The 20,875-nt window shown below is 42.9% G+C and overlaps 1 protein-coding gene across 3 annotated transcripts in view; it reads left to right on the top strand.

Annotated features, from left to right (window-relative positions):
* Positions 1-20,875, top strand: part of EEFSEC (eukaryotic elongation factor, selenocysteine-tRNA specific) — a 249,610-nt gene that overhangs the window by 83,396 nt on the left and 145,339 nt on the right. For all 3 annotated transcript variants that reach the window (XM_053898246.1, XM_053898245.1, XM_053898247.1), the window contains exon 2: positions 3,704-3,911. In XM_053898246.1, coding sequence (XP_053754221.1) covers positions 3,704-3,911 — 208 coding nt within the window. The remainder of the gene's footprint in view (positions 1-3,703; positions 3,912-20,875) is intronic.

Genomic DNA, 20,875 nt, shown 5'->3' with positions numbered 1-20,875 from the left:
GGGTCTGCTCAAGAGCCTGGCCTTTTGGAACGGAGCTGTGTGCTCCTGCAACAAAGGCGGCTTGTGGACGCTGGATTAAGGCTGCAGAGGAAATCCTGACCACTCTGAGTGTTTGGGTCTTGTCTGCACCTGTCTTTCTGGCTCTGTCAGGCCAGTTTCATCTCTATCCCCAGGATCCCAACAGGCATCATAAGTGAGATGGGCTAAATACGTAGAATGTACGAGTTCTTCCCCTCCAGCCACTGGGCCAAGACAAGGTGCTCCTGGGTAGTTTTATATACCAATGGGGAACTGAATCTCTGAGAAAAGGAACAGAGTCCTAGTGAATAGAGTGGGGGGGGGGGGGGCAAGCTATCATTAGCTCAGTTCAGTCCATGAAAGATTGCCCATGCTGTGCCCGCTGGGTCCTGTGCTGGGTCCTACAAATCCAGATTGACAGCCCGACCTGTGATCTGTAAGCTCTGAGCATTGGGGTAGTTGGGGAGGAAGGGCCAGGGGTGAGTGAAGTATAGGTAGAGGGGCAGGAGCAAAAGCCGGGCAGGGAAGGGTGAGAATTATCGTGGAGTGTACCTTGATTCTCAGTGTAAAAATGAGGAGTGGGCGAGGAGTGAGACGAGTAAGAGAAGAGGCTGGAGAGGGGATGGGTCCCCATGTGGAAGGACAGGCCACATGGCACATAGGTGAGGACAGGCACCAGTGTTCAGATCTCTCCTTTAGCACCTATTTGCTGAGTGACCAAGGGCAGTTACCAAACACCTCCTCATCCGTACAGGGGGTCCATGGTAGTTTGGGTAAGGGAGGGGATGCTGTTTAGGTCCTAGAGGGAGCCAGGGCAGTTGGAAGTACTCTGGAAAAGTCCTTGAGACATCCTTGGGATAGTGTAGCCTTGGCTTTGTGGGCACAGCTTTGCCCACTACAGTTGGGGGTCACCTGGTCAGGCGCTTGGGACCATTTCGTGTGAAGGTGGCTCTCCAGTCTTCCTGGAGAACGGCTCATAGGCTGGGAACCCCAGGCACTCCTCCTTCTGCTCACCTGTGGGCTTTGTCCTATTCTGCCTCAACACCTCCCCACACAGCCCTGTGACTGATGACAGGTTTGCTTGGGGAGAAGTCACCTCTTCTGGGGAGAGCTGGGCTCAGGCTTTGAGCGGGGGCGTGCATGTGCGCACACACATGTGCCCTGGGGCAGGGCAGGGAGCACCGGGGAGGGCTCCGTGAGGTGCACCCTGGTGCGCAGCGCAAGGAGGACATGCCAGGACCGTGAGGTAGAAGAGGGGGCCCAAAGCCACAGCACGGAGTTCCCATTCAGTTAGAAGACAGCGAGGGCTCTTAGCAGGGGAACAGCAGATCAGTGTTTAGTTCATTATCTATTTATGTACGTCACGTCATTTTATTTATTTCTGAATGGGTACTACACACCTGTGTAAAAGGTACAGAAGAACACGCAGTCTGGTTTCCTTCCTACCCCATCCCACATCTGCCACCTGGCTCTCCCGACAAACAACCAAAAGTTAGCTGTTTCTTTTGCATTCCTTTAGACATGTTTTATGTGCAGAGGAGCAAACACTTCCTCCCATACAGCATCCATGCACACACACCTTCCCCCCCACCCCCCGCCCCCCGCTTTTGACACGGATTACATCGCTCTGCCCTTTGTTCTTCTCACTCGCTCTACCTTGGGGACTGTTCCATAGTGGTACACAAAGAGCTTCTTCATTCCTTTTAATGGTGGGATAGTATTCTCCTGGAGTGGGTGTAACATTCTTTGTTTTTAACATGCCCCCCGGTGATGGGCATTTACATGGTTTCCAACTGTAGCTACAACAAGCCTGCTTACACTATGGGACGCTGCACATGTGCGTGGGCTTGGCTGGGTCAAAGATGCTGTGAATTCTGATAGCTGTTTTCCGATTGACTTTCATAGAAATACCGATTTACCCCCCTCCCTGACTCGGTGTATGAATCAGTCATAGAGTTTTAGGAAGTTCCTTCTGGGAGGCTGTTTGGAGGATGGATTTCAGAGGGACAAGTCTGAGGCAAAGAACAGGTCTCTTCCCGCTAGGGAGCAGCTGACATGGGCCTGCCATGCGCCATGGGGGTTGAGGCTGCAGCAGAGATGCATCCCAGAGGGGAGCTGGTGATTCGGTAGATAAGAGAGGGAGTCTGTCAGATGGTGAGGTTTTTAGACCTCCGTTGTTTAAAAGGTGTAGGCGATAGAACCAGCGTCATCCCCTGCCGCGTCCCCACATGCTGCCCGGTGGGACAAGGGAGATGCCAGTGCCGGCTGCTGTGAGCACCAGCTTGCCCCTCCGGGCCCCTTGGACCACAGCAGCACGGAGTCCCTGGGACTGGGTGAGGTGGAAGAGGGGGCTTGGGAGGGCAGACAGAAGGGCCAGGGAGGATAGCTGGGACATTTTGAGGCCTGCCTAGAGCCGGAGATGCTATTGTTTCTCCTGGGGGGAGGCTGGAGGAGCTGCGCACGTCAGTGGTGACCAGGAAAGAATCCTTAAGCAGTGCAGCCAGGCTCCCCGGTGTCTGGTGGCCCTTAGTGCCAAAGCAAGTACCCTGTGAGTCCACCTTCGTCTGAAACACTGGTCATGGAGATTAAGGGGTTGACTAGCGCACACAGTAAATGTGCCAGCAGAGAAAACTGCCCTCCTCCTCACCTTCCCTCGCTCCCCAGGAATGATCTTGGGTCATGAGAGTCACCCACAGAGCAGTCCTCCTCCGTTTCACCACAACAATAGTTGGGTCTTGGAAATCCCTCCTGGGGCAAAGGGGGAAATAGCTGCATATTTCTGTATCCCCCAAAATAACTTCCTGCCCCCTTTGTTGGTAAAACTACTTCAAATCCCATTAAAAAGGACACATTCCCTTCATTGGCTAACTTGAGTATTCCTAACATGGCTCAGGGCGGTTTCCCCTCATGGATTCCTCTGTAATTCCTCCCTCTGCTGTTGTTCAGCTCAGGTGTGGCTGTGTATTTAGGGCATGCTCCCAGCCAGGCATGCATGCATACGTGTGGAATGCACACACATGCGCACGCACACACACATATAGAAATACACACACGTACATGCTGGCGGTGCTCAGCGTTGATGTAGTTGAACCTTGGGTTGCTCTTACCTCCTTGAAAGGACGGGAGCCTACCACCTGGAACGGAGAGGACAAAAGAAGCGAGTAGATGTGACACAGCCATGCGTGGGAGGATCATGACTAAACCCAACTACCGTGAGGAGAAGACCCAGGAGCCATAGAGGAGACGAGCCTCCACCTCCCCGGTAGTTTTCCATTCCTTCCATCTGCTGTCTTGTCAAGGGCAGATCTCTAGGCGTTTGCCAGGTCTAAGATGGGAATAAAATGAAGGGATTGATGCAGTAAAAGGGTGTTTTGGGGTCCCCAGCCCTACTGCGTGCTGGCCGTGGCTCTTGGTGGGCTCTCTGTATTTTGCGGGCCTCAGTTTCTTCCTCTCCAGATGAGGTAACACGCCCGTCCCTCATGGTGGTCGTGAGGATTCAGTGAAATCGTGTTGGTCCGAGTCCGTCCCCCATGGCCAGGGCTAGGAGGCGTGTGGTGGTCATCCCACCCATCTTTATCTTCATACTTGAATTTGGCTGGTTTTGCTGAAGCTCAGGAATTGGGCAACTTTCTACAGAGTCCTCTCCCCCATTTCCCTTTCTAACCTTGTCTTTCTCTCCTTGTAGGGGCCCAGATCATTGATCTGATGATGCTGGTCATCGATGTGACCAAAGGGATGCAGACCCAGTCCGCGGAGTGCCTTGTGATTGGGCAGATCGCCTGCCAGAAGCTGGTCGTGGTGCTGAACAAAATAGACCTCTTAGCTGAAGGGAAGAGACAGGCAGCGATTGATAAAATGACAAAGAAAATGCAGAAGACCCTAGAGAACACCAAGTAGGTTTGCTAATGAGAGGAGTGTCCACATGTCTAAGCTGGCTCTGGGGCATGCTTCATTTCATTAACACAGGTTGGGCAGGCGGGTGTCAGCTGTGGGTCCTAGTAAGCGGGATCTCACCTGGCCCTTGCGCGCGGCAAGAGTAAAGACTAAGATGCTGTTGCAAGAGACCAAAAAATACAGAAGCGTAAAGAGACTAGAAGCTGATTTTCCAGGTAATTTCCTAACATGAGCACAAGGGGGTTTCTTCTGTGTACAGCATTCAGAAACCCCGGTGTCCTCCATCCTGCTTCCACTTAGGGTGTGTCCCTGTCCGTGTGGTCAAAGCCAGGCACGGACAGTGCTGCATTCACGTTCACAGGAGGGTCCAGTGTATAAGGAACGCCTGGACTGGAAGAGGCATACACCCTTGCCACAGATTCTGTGGGTGAGGCCTCAGTCCTGCCCGTTCATGTTGGTCATGCCTCGGTGTCAGGCCAGGAAACATATCCCCTCACCATCTGCTTAGCTGCAACTCGGTTATCTGAAGGCGGAGATGAGTTTTGGTGGATGACTGGATGTTTCTGTCACAGAGGCTTGTAAAATTGGGTAGATGGACGGGCAGACTTTGCTGTTGGAGGGGAGACTGGGAAAGGCGAGATCACAAAGGACCTTTGTAATATCTCATGCCAGCGAGTTTACGATTTCGTCTTACAGAAAGTAAGGAGTCCTTAAAGAGTTTGTGCAAGAAGTGGCTGAGAAGTTCTCCCATGCAGAGCTGACTGGAGGCAGGCAGAAGGGATGGCTCAGCGATGAGGATCCAGGGGGAGCCGAGAACAGAGAGGGAGAGGCAATTTGGTGGTGTTCTCAGGGAGAGAAGTGTGGTCCGAGTTAAGGCTGTGGAGGGAGGGGAGGGGGGACTCGGGGAGACCTTTGACAGGAGAAGCAACAGGCCTTGTCAAGTGATTGGCTACGCTTACGGTCCTTGAGGACAGGTCCATGAGGGCAGAGAGGTAGCGGTGCTGTGGGGCCGTGGGACAGAAAGCCGCTGGGTCGCTCAGGCGGCCACAGGAGTGACTTACTCTGGTGTGGTCAAGAGAATGAGAAAATGTCCTTGTTGAGAACACAGTGTTGGCAAACCTCATTGTTTTATCAATTCCTCTCTTCCTCTCTGGGCCAGCGCCTTTTGATCAATACTAAATAGCGGTCACTGGGAGACAGCGATGCTTCCTCTTTGCTATGCAGCCCGAGACAATATCCTGCTGCTGCCACCTCTCCTTCTCCTGCCTGTGGAGGGCAAGCAAGTAGAGAGTGTTTTTGTTTCCCCGTCATAAAGATTGATATGCCTTCCCATTTATGATTTTTTTTTTTCAGATCCAACACCTGCAGCTCTCCCTCAGAATTCTCAAGTTGGTTAAATTAAAGCTCCAGCCCTGTGAATGGGCCAAATATGTCATAAAAGATTTCCTAGCACTGCCTTTTGTTAGCAAAATTCATCAATCCGATAAAATCGACACATTTAGATAAGTGTTGCATAAGAATTCAGACTTTGTTATTCCCAACGGAAGTGGATATGAGACTGTAAAAAGGAAGATAAAAAATTATATCTTCTTTTTAGTGAGTTATTTGATCTCCCTGCCGTTTTATTTACTTGTCAGAAAGGGGAGAACAGGTCCTTTGGACTCCTGCATGAAGACCCAGTACAATGTCAGTACCATTTGTATATAAACGGGACCTTCTGGGAAGGTTTTGGGGTACCATTAAGGGTAAATTAATATTAGCTATTTCGATCAGTTAAATTTAAGGCAGGTTCTCACCTTCATGTTTAAGTTATTATTCCTATTTTAATTTATTGCTTGAAGGTCAAATTATGGACTGTATCATATCCAGAGGCAGTTGTCCACCTGAAACCTCTCCTCTCCTCATTCAGTGCCCGGAGGGCGGGGGGAGAAACTCCCATAAAAGAAAGGATTGCCACCCTGATGGGTTGTAGCTAGTGGGCTCCAGGGCTGGTGGCCAGACCAGGTTGTAAGAGAACATGAGCTTTTACCTCTGTGCAGCAGAGAACTTTAAGTCATCTTAAGTGACCATCTCCTTTCCTTATGGTCCCTTGTGAAGTAAATCCTTTGTAAATGCTGGCCCATATGTGAAGAAACTTTCTACCTAAAAAGGAAAAATTTGGGCTGATGAATTATGTACATATCAAAACTGAAAATATAAAACCTGTTAAAAACATAACGTATTTTTTCCATCCAAAGAGTAATTAAAATTAGAAAACGGAGAAAAATGATTAAAAGAAAGAGGAGACCACCCAAAGATTTCTTTTTTCAAAATAACTGCTGACATTTTGGTTTATTTCATTCCTATCTTTTCACTGTGTATAATATTACCACCCCCCTTTTCGTCCACATTTTTTAAATTGTGGTAAAATATGCATACTAAAATACCCATAAAATTATTATTTTACCCATTTGCAAATATACAGTTCATTGGCATCAAATACATTCACAAAGCTGTGTCCCCATCACCACTGTCTATACCTAAAACTTTTTCGGGATTCCCAACAGAAACTCTGTATCCTTTAAACAGTAACTCCCCCTTCCCTCCTCCCCTTCCCCCCCCCCCCCCCCCCTCCATAGCCTTTATTCTGCTTTCTGTTTCTTTGAATTTGCCTATTGCAAGTACCTTATATAAATGGAGTCATATATTCGGCTTTCTGTGTCTGGCTTATTTCCATTAGCATAATGCTTCCAGGGCCCATCCTTGTTGTAGCAGGTGTCAGAATGTCACTCCTTTATAGCTGAATAATTTTCTATTGTGTGTATGTACCATATTTTGTTTTTCCATTCATCATTGATAATCACTTGTCTTATTTCCTTTGGCTATTGTGAATAATGCTGTATGAACATTGGTTTACAAATATCTACTCAAGTCCTTGCTTTCAATTCCTTTGGGTCTATACCTAGGAGTGGAATTGCTGGATCATATGGTAGTTTTATGATTAACGTTTTGAGGAACCACCAAACAGTTTTCCACAGTGGCTGCACCATTTTACATTCCTGCCAACAATGTGTTAGGGCTCTAATTTCTCCACATCCTCACCAACACCTGTCATTTTTCTTCTTTTTTTTTTTTGTTTTAAATAGTTATCCTAGTAGCTATGAAGTGGTATCTCATTTCGGCTTCCCCTATCCCCTTTTGCTGGTTCCCCCACCACCACCTGTATTATTGAGAAATAGTTGACATATATCAATATATAAGTTTAAGGCATACACCATGATGGTTTGATTTACACATATTGTGAAATGATTAGCAGTCAGTTCAGCTAACATCCATCCTCCTATATAGATACAATACAAAGAAAAGAAGGAAAGAAAAAAGGAAAAAAATGTTCTTGTGATGAGATTTCTTATGATCTACTCTCTTAACACCTTTCCTGCATATCAGATGGTAGTGTTAGCCACAGTCATCACGTTGTATATCATGTTTCTAGGACTTATGCTACAACTGCAGGTTTGTATCTTTTGACCACCTTCTCCAATTCTCTCTTTCCCAACCTTCTGCCTCTGGTGACCACAAGTCTGATCTCTTTTTCTGAGTTGTGTTTCTCGTGTTTTTGTTTTTGTTTTTGTTTTTTTTAGATTCTGCGAATAACGCACAGTATTTGTCTTTCTCTGACTTCTTTCGTTTAGCATAATGCCTTTGAGGTCCATCCATGTTATAGCATATGGTAGGATGTTTTATGGATAAATGATATTCAAATACACACACACACACACACACACACACACACACACACACACATACATACATACATACACACCACAACTTCTTTATCCATTCATCCATCTATGGACACTTAGGCTGTTTCCATGTCTTGGCTACTGTAAATAATGCTGCAGTGAACATGAGGGTGCAGATATCTTTCCAAGTCAGTGTTTTCATTTCCTTTGGATATATTCCCAGAAGTGGATCATATGGTAGTTCTATTTTTAATTTTTTGCAGCTCCTCCATACTGTTTTCCATAGTGGCTGCACCAGTTGATACTCCCACCCATGGTGCACAAGCGCTCCCCTTTCTCCACATCCTCACCAGCATTTGTTATCTGTTGTCTTTTTGGTGGTGGCCATAGTAACACGTATGAAGTGATAGTGATATCTCATTATGGTTTTAACTTACATTTTCTTAATGACTAGTGATGATGAGCATCTTTTCATGTACCTGTTGGCCTTTCATGTATCTTCTTTGGAGAAATGTGTATTTAGGTCTTTTGCCCATTTTCTATCAGGTTTTTGTTGTTGTTTTGTTGGGTTTTTGTTGTTGTTGAATTGTAGCAGTTCTTTATATATTCTGGATATTAATCCCTTGTCACATATATGATGTGCAAATGTTTTCTCCTATTCTGTAGGTTGACTTTTCACTTTCTTCATACTGTCCTTGGAGGCACATGAACATAAGGGAAGGGAAACAAAAATAATATAAAAACAGAGAGGGGGACAAAACAGAAGAGACTCATAAATATGGAGAACAAACTGAGGGTTGCTAGAGGGGTTGTGGGACGGGGGGTGGGCTAAATGGGTAAGGGGCATTAAGGAATCTACTCCTGAAATCATTGTTTCACTATATGCTAACTAATTTGGATGTAAATTTTAAAAAATAAAAAATAAAATTAAAAAAAAGTTTTTAACTTTTATAAAATCTAATATATTGATTTTTCTTTTGTTGCCTGTGTTTTTGGTGTCATATCCATGAAATTGTTGCCAAATCCAATGTCATGAAGATTTCCCCCAAATTTTTTCTTAAGAATTTTGTAGTGTTAGCTCTTAAGTTTAGGTCATTCATCTACTTCTAGTAAATTTGTATATATGGTGTAAGTTTATATATGGTGTAAGTTAAGGGCCCAACTTTATTATTGGCATGTGGCTATCCAGTTTTCCCAGCACCGTTTGTTGAAAGGATTGTCCTTTCCCCTTTTACCCTTGTCAAAACTAAATTGATCATACATGTGTGGGCTTACTTCTGGGTTCTCTGTTCTCTTCCACTGGTCTGTGTGTCTGTTCTTGTGTCAGTACCACACCACTTTGTTTACCTTTGTAGTAAGTTTCAAAGTCAGGAAGTTGAGTTCTCCAACGTTTTTATGCTTCTTCTCCAAGATTATTTTGGCTATTTGAGGCCCCTTGCAATTTGGAGGATCTGCTTTTCCATTTCTGCAAAAAGTAGTTGTTGGAACGTTAATAGGGATTGCCTTGAATCTGTAGATTGCTTTGGGTAGTACGAACATCTAAACAGTGGTAATGAAGTCTTCCAGTCTATGAACACGATGCCTTTCCATTTGTTTAGATCTTTAATTTCTCTCATCAGTGTTTTGTAGTTTTCAGTCTACAGGTCTTTCACATCCTTGGTTAGATTTACTCCTAAGCATTTAATTCTCTTAAATGCCATTATAAATGGAATTGCTTTCTTAATTTCCTTTTCAGATTGTTATTTGCTAGAGTATAGAAACACACTGATTTTTGTGTGTTGATCTTGTACCCTGCAACTTTGCTGAATTCACTTCTCCCTTTGAAACAGATGAGGTATTTGCATCTTGGATTTCTACCTGTGTTACTTAACATCTGTGTAGCACTTCTTCATGTAACCATCACTTCCTTGTTGGCCCTTTAGATTGGCATAAGTTTTCCTTCTTATAAAGAAGTAATCCTGGGGTGAACATTTTTGACCATCCTTAAACTTTTTCTGTATTCTCGTTTTTTTTCCTCTTGAGACATTTCCAGGTGTGAGATTACTGGACTGAGGGGCATGAATCCTTTCAAACTTGTTGTGTAGTGCCGTATTCTTTTCCAAAAGTGTTTACACAGGTGTTGGCAGCTACCTTTGGTTTCTAATTTTAACATATATTTGAAACTTAGTAGGACAGAAGTGGTATGTTACTCTTGTTTTAATGTGTGAATCCGTAATTATTGGGGACATTGAACATTTCTCCTTACATGTACTAAACAGTTGTGCTTTTGTGCTATGTGCTATGTGCTATGCCCATATATGTTGTCTGTTTGCTTCTAGCGATTTTAAATGCTATGTTTTTGATTTTCAGGAGTGTTTAATATTAACAAAGATGTTGTTATTAATTAACCCTTTGCCTATCGTATTTGCTACAAATAAGCCTTCAGCATTTGTTGGTTGTCTTTCCATGTTAGTTGCTTTTTTTTTTTTTTGACATGCAGAAGTTTCTAATTTTTATGTAGTCAAACTGTTTGATTGTTTTTCTTTTTGATTTCTTTATCTTTGAAAGCATTTAAAATTACTCTTGCATAAGCATTTATCAATGTTAACAGAAATCAAAATAGAAGATAAAAACGTACCCACAATCTCTCCAATGCATCAAATTAAAGTGTTCTTTCCCTAGGATCCCTGTCATTCTTTCCCACATGTACATAATTTGAGGTAGTTGTTATCACAACATTGACACTGTTCTGTGTTCTAGGCTTTTCTGTTTATTTTTCCACTAAATGTTATCATCTGACAGCATCCTTGATGCATCTTTCACTCCGGCTGCCTCTGTGTTTCCTCCTACTTTTTAAACACTTTCTATTTCTTTGTTTCTGTTGTAGCCAAGGCCATCTGCTAAACCCACCCGGGGCTCCCTTGGCCCTGCCTCCCTCCCTGGGATTGGGTGCATTGCCAAATCCCAAGTGATTGGGCTGCTGCCGAGCTGACTTACAAGGTGTGCTTTCATACTGGCTTTGTGGCCAACTAGCTGTGTGGTCTTAGGCAACTCACTTCATCTGAGTTTGTATTTCTTCTTTTGTAAAATGGGCACTGTTAAGTTCAGCATTTGTTGTGAGGGAGCATTTGACATGGGGCCCGGCACACAGTAGGGTCTTAGCAATCACAGCTGTAAGGTGTAGAGCACCTACTGTGTGCCTGGCACTATATTAGGGATTTCCCATACCCAGTCCGATCCTCAGTTACCCCAGGAGGGAGGTTTTGTATCTGGGTTGACTGGTGAGAAAAAAAACAAAGTATAATAAATGCTGGCTATTTTGAATTTTACTATTCCAGACCTAAAACTTACACAAGTATCCCCTGCTTTTCAAAGATTGCATAGCACCACTTTGCTGTTATGAAAGACCTACCTTATTAGTTCTTGTTTTCGCTAACCAAAAGAAATCTGGAGAGGATTTTTGTTGTTACGAAAAAAGGCGAAAAGCGACAATAGTGTTCAGTGTCTGCTTTGCAGAGCGTCATTATAGAGGCAGTGTGCATGCACCCCGGACAGCGAGAGCAGCCCCACCAAGTCCCTTTCCCCGGGACTGCACTCAGCATCCAGCTGCCAGAGCTTTGAACTGTGTCTGTGAGCATCTGTGCTTTATGTCGATTTATCTTGTGCATCTGTTAGTAAGATGTGTCCTAAGGTATCAGAAGAGCTTAGGAGAAGTTATTTTTTGGGTCTGGGAATGCTAATTTCTCCGTATAAACGAATGGTAATTGCTTCTTTATGCCATTTTGCCTCACTGAACATTTCATAGGAACGCTCTATTTTCAGATAGTGGGGAAACCTGTAGTCTATTGTTTATGTCTTTTACACAAGTTACACACACGCGCGCATACACACACACATTTTAACTTATCTCAGATCGTTTTCGTGTGTTGTCGAAGGTCAGCCTGCGTGCATAGTCAGCATGTCTGGGCTTGGTTGGAAGCGTGATGTACCACAGCTGTGCGGGGAGTCTGGAGGAGGTGGTGGGTGCTGGGAACAGGAGAAGCACTTGAATGTGCTCCAGGTCGGCCCCTGCCTGCACCGCTGAGTTGTGGGGCTGGGCTCAGGGCTCATCCTGACATCTCTGGTTGGAGCCTCTTGTGCTTCTAGAACCCAGACACCAGTCTGGATCTGAAACCCAGGGCGAGAGGGGCCTCTTTTCCCCCAAGGGGCTGCTGAACTCTACTTCTGCCTCCAGAAGCCAGGATCCCCAGTGTGTGGCATGTTCAGGAAATCAGCAAGGCCAGCTTCTCTTGAGCCTGGGAAAGGGCCAGATACTCAGCCCAACACGCCTTTATGTTTTGTTACAATACATTGCCCAAAAGGGTTTGGATAAAAAATAATTGAATTTCCGAAAGCTTTATGGTTAATCGCTGGAATTCTCCGTGCACGCTTTTACCCTTCCCTGTCCCTCTGGGCCTCAGGCTCATGGAGTGTAAGCAGAGATGATGCACATGTACTGGGCCCTGGCTTGTGGTTGGGTCCTGGGTCACTGATTGCCGTGGCTGGAGCCCTCCCTACGGACTGAGAATGGACACTTCCTCTCCTCTGTCATGGGAGAGGCCTGGACTCTGGACTCCTACAGACCAGCCACTTACTCCCTGTGCCCCCTGGCAGCCTCAGGCAAGTCACTTGGCTTCTCTGAATACACATCAGAGGCCTCCTGCTCATGGGGTGTTGGGATCACACGAGAGCACGTAGCATGGTGCTGGCACAGAGCAGGGTGTCCGCTCCTTTCCTTTCCTTTTCTTTCTTTTTCTCTTGTGTTTCTTTCTTTCTTTCTCTGTCTCTCTTCATTGGTGTTTTTATTGCTTCCCTCTCTCCCCTCACTATTCTTTTCTTTTTCATTCTTTTCCCTCTATCCCTCCCTCTCCAGTGTCTCTTCTTTCACAGTCAGCTCTGGGTGTTGGCCTTCCCAAGGCTAATATCTCCATCTTGCCATTTTTGCAGGGTAGCACGGCCCATCTGAGCTGTTCTGGGGTTGTTCGGTGAGTGGGTCGCAGGCCCTGTTTGGAATCTCCCCTGTGAACTTGCATCATTTTGTCACACTGACCTTTGGGCAGCCAGTGGCTCCAGAGATTGTTTAACTTACTCTCTAGGTAACTCCTGCTTGTCAGAGTTACTTCCTTTCTTCTTTAAAAAAAAATCTGGGGTACCTGGGTGGCTCAGTTGGTTAAGCATCTGATTTCAGCTCAAGTCATGATCTCACGGTTTGTGAGTTCAAGTTCCACACTGGGCTCTGCACTGACAGCACAGAGCCTGCTTCACATCCTCTATCTCCCTCTCTCTCTGCCCCTCCCCCACTTGCTCTCCCTCTCTCTGAAAAATAAATAAACATTTTTAAAAATCTAGTTTTTTTAAGGGCTTGCCTGCCCAAGCAGGCCAGACCCAGTGGGCATAGAGTCAAAGACCAACTGAACCAAGCCTCCCACATTCTAAGACATGTACTGTGTACTTGAACAGGAAAGACCAACTTGTGGAGGAAGTAACAGTGGGAGATTTGCCCAGCAGTTCAGGAGGAGAGCTAAATTGGCTTCTCCAGAATATCATGGGGGGCTTCTGAGAAGGAGAATTTGCTTCTGGCCTGGAAGTCAGGAATTTGAATTGGTTCTAGAAGTGCAAGTGATAACCAAGCAGGGACGAGTTTCACAATATGTGATGCAGGTCAGGGCATTGACCACTCAGAAGGGATGTAGGCGGCTAGTGGCTGCCCTGGTTCCAAGGACTGGTTCCAGACTCCCCACAGTACTTTCCACACATGAACTTATTTGCAGTGGGAGACAACCCTGCAGCATAGGTCATGCTGTTTCCTATAAGACAGGGAAATGGAGACGGAGTCAGATTCCAATTGGTATGCCTAGGGTCCTAGGTTTCTTGCTCAAAGTCCCATTCTCTGTGCCTTGCCTCAGGTTGCCTGTCACCAGGGTTAGGTTTGGATAGGCAGAGGAAAGGAGGGGAGTGGGGGCAGCAGTCGGAGTAGAGTTTGGCACTAGGCAGAGGCTTGAGTTTTTACCTGTATTTCCAGGGGTTTGATGAGTTGGGTCAGTATGAGAAGGTTGGGGCAGACCATAGAGGGCCATGTGGGCCCAGTCTGGATGCTGGGCTTCATCCTGGGATAGTCCTGGAGCCCCTGAAAGTGTGTAGGGGAGAAGGCTGATACTTCAGAGTGGTGTAGGTGGAAGATCATCACAGCCATGGTCAGTGCCTGGTATAGGGCTGTTCACAGACTTTGGAAAGTAGTTGGCCTGGGATGGTAAGGGCCTGACCCAAAGTGGAACTTGTTGAGAATGAACATCAGGGGATGGATTGGAGCCAGATCCCAAGAGAAGAACTGATCAAATGCAGTGACTGAGGAAGACAGTGGTGACCATGCAGACAGTGATGGCTTCAGAGACCAGGGAATGTTGTCCCGTGATCAGAAACCAGGGAATGTGGTATTGGGAAAGTGTTGCTGGCAGGTGATGGTACATGGTTACAGTGCGGGAAAGGGGCCTTACCTGAAGACACAGATTTGGGAACCATCCACAGAGAAGCCTTGACACAGGTCATCAGAGTATGGGGAACACCTGGAGGATAGCAGTCCAGGGGGAAAAGAGCTAGACTCTCAGGGTACTCTTGGGAGAGACTTGCAGTGGCTAGGGAAGGAAGAAGGCCTCTTGAGGAGGTAAAGGTCCTCGATGGAAGGCCATGGAAATAAAGCCTTGGGGTTGTGGGTGAAGAGGGAAGGGAGCCAGCTGGCTGATGGTCATCTCGGTCAGATGTCATAGAGAGAGTCTGAGGGAAGAACATTGACTTGACCACTGGAGTTGCTCTTGTCCTTTAGGAACTTAGTTCTCTTCTGTGACCCCTCCCCCATCCCTCTTGAAGTCAGAGTTGGTGCCCCAGACCTTCTTGACCCATTGCTTGGGGAGCCCTTTGTTTATTGTGCAACCTTCATGAAGGCCAGCACAGAGGAGATGCTTAGTAAATGTCCCTCAGCTTGAAAGCAGAGACAGAAATGATGTTATAAGGAAATCAAGCTTAAGCTCCTGGTGAGTAAACAGAAGTGGTGTTGATTTTGAAATGTGAGTGGGGAAAGAGTGAATGGTGTCAAGCAAAAGGATTTCTTCTCCCACAAGAGAAGAGAAATCTGGTGATACAGAAAATGGGCAGCAGGCATGAGTCTAGAGACAGCAGTGGAGGCGTTGGTGAAGGGAGGATTGGGGATGAGGGTGGTCAGACAGAGGATACCTTCAGACATGACAGGGAGACCAGGTAGCAGTAGATTTTTTTTCTTGGACTCTTGCCTTCTTTTGCCTGTTCTTGAACTGGGTCCTTTGTCCTGCTTCCCATTGGGTGCCACAGTAGAGAAATGTGAAGAAATGGCGAAGGGTCTTGAGGAAGATGAAGAAAGCCATATTATTCACAGTAAAGGTCTTACACTGTATGTTAGGCAAAAGATGTCTGAGATTGTACTTGGATGTGGCACAAATGTATGGAGAAGATTCTGGAAAGATGGAAGAGTAGGAGCACCAGGAATCTGTTTCCCGATCTGCACAACAATTACACTGGCAGAATCTGTCTTATAGAACCATTTTGGAACTCTGGAGTCTATTGAAGGCTTGCAAGGGGAAGGCTTAATTTCAGTTCATTTTAGCTCTTGACACAATAGCAGCTATCCATCCCCATCTCTCAGTCTCATGGCAGGCGCCTGTGCAGGTGTTTCTAGAGCAGCTTGCACACAGCTTGCAGGAACCAGAGTGGACAAAAATGACCCTGTCCTCCAAATATCAGAGATCTGTGCTCTGATCACTGATTGCTGCTTCTGATCACAGAGGTGCAGACAGACAGACAGGTAGCCATTATTTTTATACCTCCCTCCACTATTACAAGCCACCTCTCCCCAGCGGAAGGGACTTCTGAAGGATTTGAAGGACCAGCGCCCCCCCTTTTTTTGGTTCCCCCTTCATTTTTTTCTTTTTCCTCTTCCAGAAGTCAGACATTAAAGACTAGAATATTCAGAAACAACTGCAAACATATGGAAGGAAATTACAGAGTAACCACATGCCCAGGGAAAGGGCTCAGATAAGACCTAAGAAGACTTCTAAGTTTATACTTCAGGCTGAGACAGCATAGAGACAGCCTTCAATAATAAAAAGAAAAACAAAAAACCCCAAGAACAACAACAAAAAAGAGGAAACTGCAGAGAAGGGGAAGAATCTGATTTATAGAGTTAACCATCTTATTTGATTCAAATTTCCAGCTCCCAACAAAAAAACCACAAGGCATAAAAAGAAGCAGGAAAGTATGGCCCAAAGGAAAAAGAATCAATAGAAAGTGTCCTGGAAAAAGACCTGATGGTAGATATACTAGACAAAGACTTTAACTATCTTAAAAACAGTCAAAAAAAAGTAGAGGAGAATGTGGAGAAAGTCAAGAAAGTAATGTATGAACAAAATGGAAATATTAACCAAAAAAATTTAATCTAAAAAGAAACTAAAGAAATCCTGGATCTGAAAAGTACAATAACTGAGAGGGAAAAAAAAATCACTAGAGAGATTTAAAAAACAAATTTGAGCAGGCAGAAGAAAGAATTGGCAGACTTGAAGATAGGACAATAGAAATTATCCAGTCTGAGGAACAGAAAGAAAAAAATTGAAGAAAAGTAAACAGAGCCTAAAGGACCTGTAGGATGCCATCAAGTGGATGAACATATACATTGTGGGAGTCAAGGAAGGAAGGAAGCAAGCAAGCAAGCAAGCAAGCAGAGAGGATATTTGAAAATCCCAAATTTTAGGAAAGACATTAATATAAACATCCAAGAAGCTCAATCAACTCCAAGTAAAACGAACTTTAAGAGACTCACACTGAGACATATAATCATGCAACTTGGCAAAAGTCAAAGACAAAAAGAAGATCTGGAAAGCAACGAGAAGTGACTTGCCACACACAAGGGATCCTTAATAAGATAATAAGCAGATTTCTCATCACAGTCTGTGGAGGCTGGAAGGTAGTAGGCCCATACATTCAAAGTGTTAAAGGAAAAAAAAAAAAAACACTGTCAGTGATGAATTGTATATCTAGAAAAACTGCCTTGAGAACTGAGGGAGAAATTAAGACATTCTTAGATAAACAAAAGCTGAGGGAGTTTGTTACCACTATACCTGCCATGCAGAGATGCTCCAGAGTCCTGCACAGTGAAATGAAAAGACACTAGGTAGTAACTTGAAGCTCTATAGTGAGATCCAGTCTCACATGGGCAATTATAAAAGCTGGTATTATGGTGAGGTTTGTGATTCCATGTTTTTTCTATATGATTTAAGAGACTAATAAAGATAAAAGAATGAAACAATGATTTGTCTGAAAGATAGTAGTATTGTAACTTTGGACCTTAACTCTACATTTTGTTTTCTACATGATTTAAGAGACTAATGTATTTAAAAGAATATTAGTTGATTTGGGGCACATAGTGTATAAAGATGTCATTTTGTGGCATGAACAACAGAAAAAGATGGGGTCAGAGCTGTATAGGAACAGAGTTTTTGTATGTTATTGAAGTTAAGCTGCTATAAGTTCACATTAGAATATTATAACTTTAGGATGCTAAATGTAATCTCCACGTTAGCCACACATACACACACACACACACACACACACACACACACACACACACAAAGCTATAGAATATATATAAAAGAAACGGAAAGGAAAGTTAACTGTTTCACAACAACAACAACAACAACAACAGCAACAACTAAACACCAAAAAGATACTAATGCAAGAAATAAGAGACCAAAAAAGCTCTAAGGCACATAGGAAACAAATAGCATAATGACAGAATTCCCTCCTTATTAGTAGTTTCTTTAAATGTAAATGGATTAAGTTCACCAATTAAAGGGGAGGCAGTGGCAGAATAGACAAAAACACATGGTCTAACTATAGGTGCTCTACTAGAGGCTCACTTTAGATCCAAAGACACAAATCAATTGAAAGTGAATGGATGAAAAAAGATATTCCATGCAAATGATAATCAAAAGAGACCAGGGATGGCTATGTTTATATTAGACAAAATAGACTTTCAATAAAAAAAGATTATGAGAGATAAAGAAGGATATTATATATTAATAGAAGTTCCAATACAGCAAGAAGAAATAACAATTATAAGCATACTACATACCTAATGACAGACCCTCAAAATATATGAAGCAAAAACTGACAGAATTGAAAAAGACCTAGTTCTAGAACAATAGTTAGAGATTACAATGATAGATAGAGGAACCAGACAGAAGATAAGGAAGGAAATAGAGGACTTAACACAACAAACCAACTAGCCTAACAGCCATATACAAAACACTTGATCCAACATTCTTCCCACATGCACATGGGACATTTTCCAGGACAGGCCGTGCCAAATTAAGTCTCAATAGATTTAAAAAGTCAGATCTCCTACTAAATATCTTTTCTGACCACAACAGGATAAAGGTAGAAATCAATAACAGAGGTAAGATTGGAAAATTCACAAGTTGGTGGAAATTAATATATGTAAACAACCAATGGATCAAGGAAGAAATCATAAGGCAAATTAGAAATACTTGGAGATGAATGATAACCAAAACATACTATTATGGAATGCAGTAAAAGCAGTGATGAGGGGGAAATTTATAGTTATAAATTCTAACATTAAAAAATAAGAATGATTTGAAATTAGCAACCTAACTTTACAACTTAAGGAACCAGAAAAAGAACAAACTAAACTTAAGGATAGCACAAAGAAGTTAATAATAAAAGATTAGAGAAGAGAAAAATGAAATAGGAAAAGAAAAACAATAGAGAAAAGGAAACCAGAAGTTGGTTTCAAAAAGATCAACCAAATTGACAAGCTAGATGGACTAAGACAAAAAGAGAGAAGACTCAAATTATTAAAATCAGAAATGAAAATGAGAATATTACTATTAAGTCTATAGAAACTAAAATTGGACAACCTTGATGAAATGGACAAAGTCCTGGAAAAATAAAATCTACCAAGACCAAATCACAAATACATAGACAATCTGAATAGACCTGTTTGAAGGAGATTGAATCAACAATCAAAAATCTCCTAACAAAGAAAAACTCTGGATCTGATTAATTGTCAAATCCCAACAGTTAGAGAAGAGCTAACACCAATTCTTAAACTTTTCCAAACAAATCAAAGAGGAGAGAACACTTTCTAGCTCATTCTTTGAGGTCAGCACTACCTTGATACCAAAGTCAGACAAAGATACTAAAAGAGAAGAAAACTGCAGACCCAAATCCCTTATGAATATTGATGTAAAAATCCTCAGCAGAATGCTAGCAAACTGAATTTAGCAGCATACTAAAAGGATTATATACCACAACTAAGTGGGGCTTATTCCTGGAATGCAAGGATGGTTTAACATACAAAAACCATTTAATGTAAAATACCACATGGTCATCAATTGATAGGGAAAAAGCATTTGACAAAATTCAATACCCTTTCATGCTAAAAACACTCAACAAACCAGGAAGAGAAGGAAAGTACCTCAAAATAATAAAAGCCATATGTGAAAAACGTACAACAAACATCATATACAGTGGTAGAAGGCTAAAGTTTTTCCTTTAAGATCAGGAACAAGACAGATGTTACCACTTTTTACCCCTTCTATTCAAAACAGTACTGGAAGTTCTAGCCAGAGCAATTAGGCAAGAAAAGTAAATAAAAGCATCCAAGTTGGAAAGGAAGAAGTAAAATTATCCCTTCATGGATGGTATGATCTTATATGTGGAAAACCTCATTAAGCTTATAAATGAATTCAGCAGAGTAGCAGGATACAAAGCCAACGTGTAAAAATCAGTTGGATTTCTATATATTAACAATGAATAATCTGAAAATCAAATTATGAAAAGAATTCCATTTGTAGTAGCATCCAAAATAATAAAATACTTAGGAATTAACAAAGGAGACAAAAGACTTACATAATGAAGACTAATGAAGACATTGCTGAAAGAAATTTAAAAAGACATAAATAAATGGAAACACATTTCATGTTCATGGATTGGAAGACTTATTACTGTCAACATGTCAGTGCTACCCCAAGCAATTTACAGATTCAACATAATCCCTGTCAAAATCCCAATCAAGTTTTTTGCAAAAATAAAAAAACCTGTACTGAAATTCATATGGGGTCTGAAAATTCCCCAAATAGCCAAAACATTCTTGAAAAAGACAAACAAAACTAGACAGTTCACACTTTATGATTTCAAATCTTACTACAGTGCTACAGTAATCAAAGCAGTATGGTACTGGCATAAGGCAGACATATACACCAATGGAATAGAGTAGAGAGCCCAGAAATAAACTCTTGCATATATGGTCAATGGAGGGTTGACAAGGGGGCCAAGACCATTCAATGGGGGAAGGACAGTCTTTCAACAAATGCTGCTGGGAAAATTGGATGGATATCCACATGCAAATATGATATCTAACATCATATACAAACATTAGCTCAAAAGGGATCAAAGAACCAAATGTAGGACTTAAAACTCTCAGAAGAAAAATTTTTTTAAATTTGTGCATCAAAAGACCGTATCAGCAGAATAAAAAGACCACCTACAGAATGGGAGAAAATATTTGTAAATCTGTATATCTGATAATAAGTATATATAGGTAACTCCTAAAACTGAAGAACAAAAAACAAATGACCTGATTCAAAAATGGGAAAGACTTGAATAGACATTTCTCCAAAGAAGGTACACAAATGGCCAATGAGTACGTGAAAAAAAAAAAAAAATGCCAGCATCACTAATCATTAGGGAATTGCAAATAAAACTGCAGTGAGATACCAGTTCACACCTATTTGGATTGCAGTTGTCAAAAACAAGGAAGTAAGTGTTGACGAAATGTGGATAATTGGAGCCATTGTGCACTGTTGGTGGGAATGTAAAATGCTGCAGCCGACATGGATAATGGTATGGAGGTTCCTCAAAAATTAAAAAATAGTAATGTTAACTAACTGGAATTTAAGTAAAAACTTAAAAAAACTAAAAATAGAATTACCATGCACCAATTCTTCTTCTGGGTATATACTCAAAAGAATTGAAAACCGGGTCCCCAAGAGATGTTCATAATAACATCATTCACCATAGCCGAAAGGTGGAAGCAAACCAGGTATCCGTTGATGGAAGAATGGATAAGCAAATTGTGGAATACATACAATGGAATATTATTTATCCCTAAAACTGGAGGA

This window comes from Panthera pardus, unplaced genomic scaffold (genome assembly GCF_024362965.1).
Source record: "Panthera pardus isolate Hobbes unplaced genomic scaffold, ASM2436296v1 HiC_scaffold_8, whole genome shotgun sequence".
NCBI classification, from domain to species: Eukaryota; Metazoa; Chordata; class Mammalia; order Carnivora; family Felidae; genus Panthera; species Panthera pardus.
This window is presented reverse-complemented; position numbering and strand designations above follow the sequence as displayed.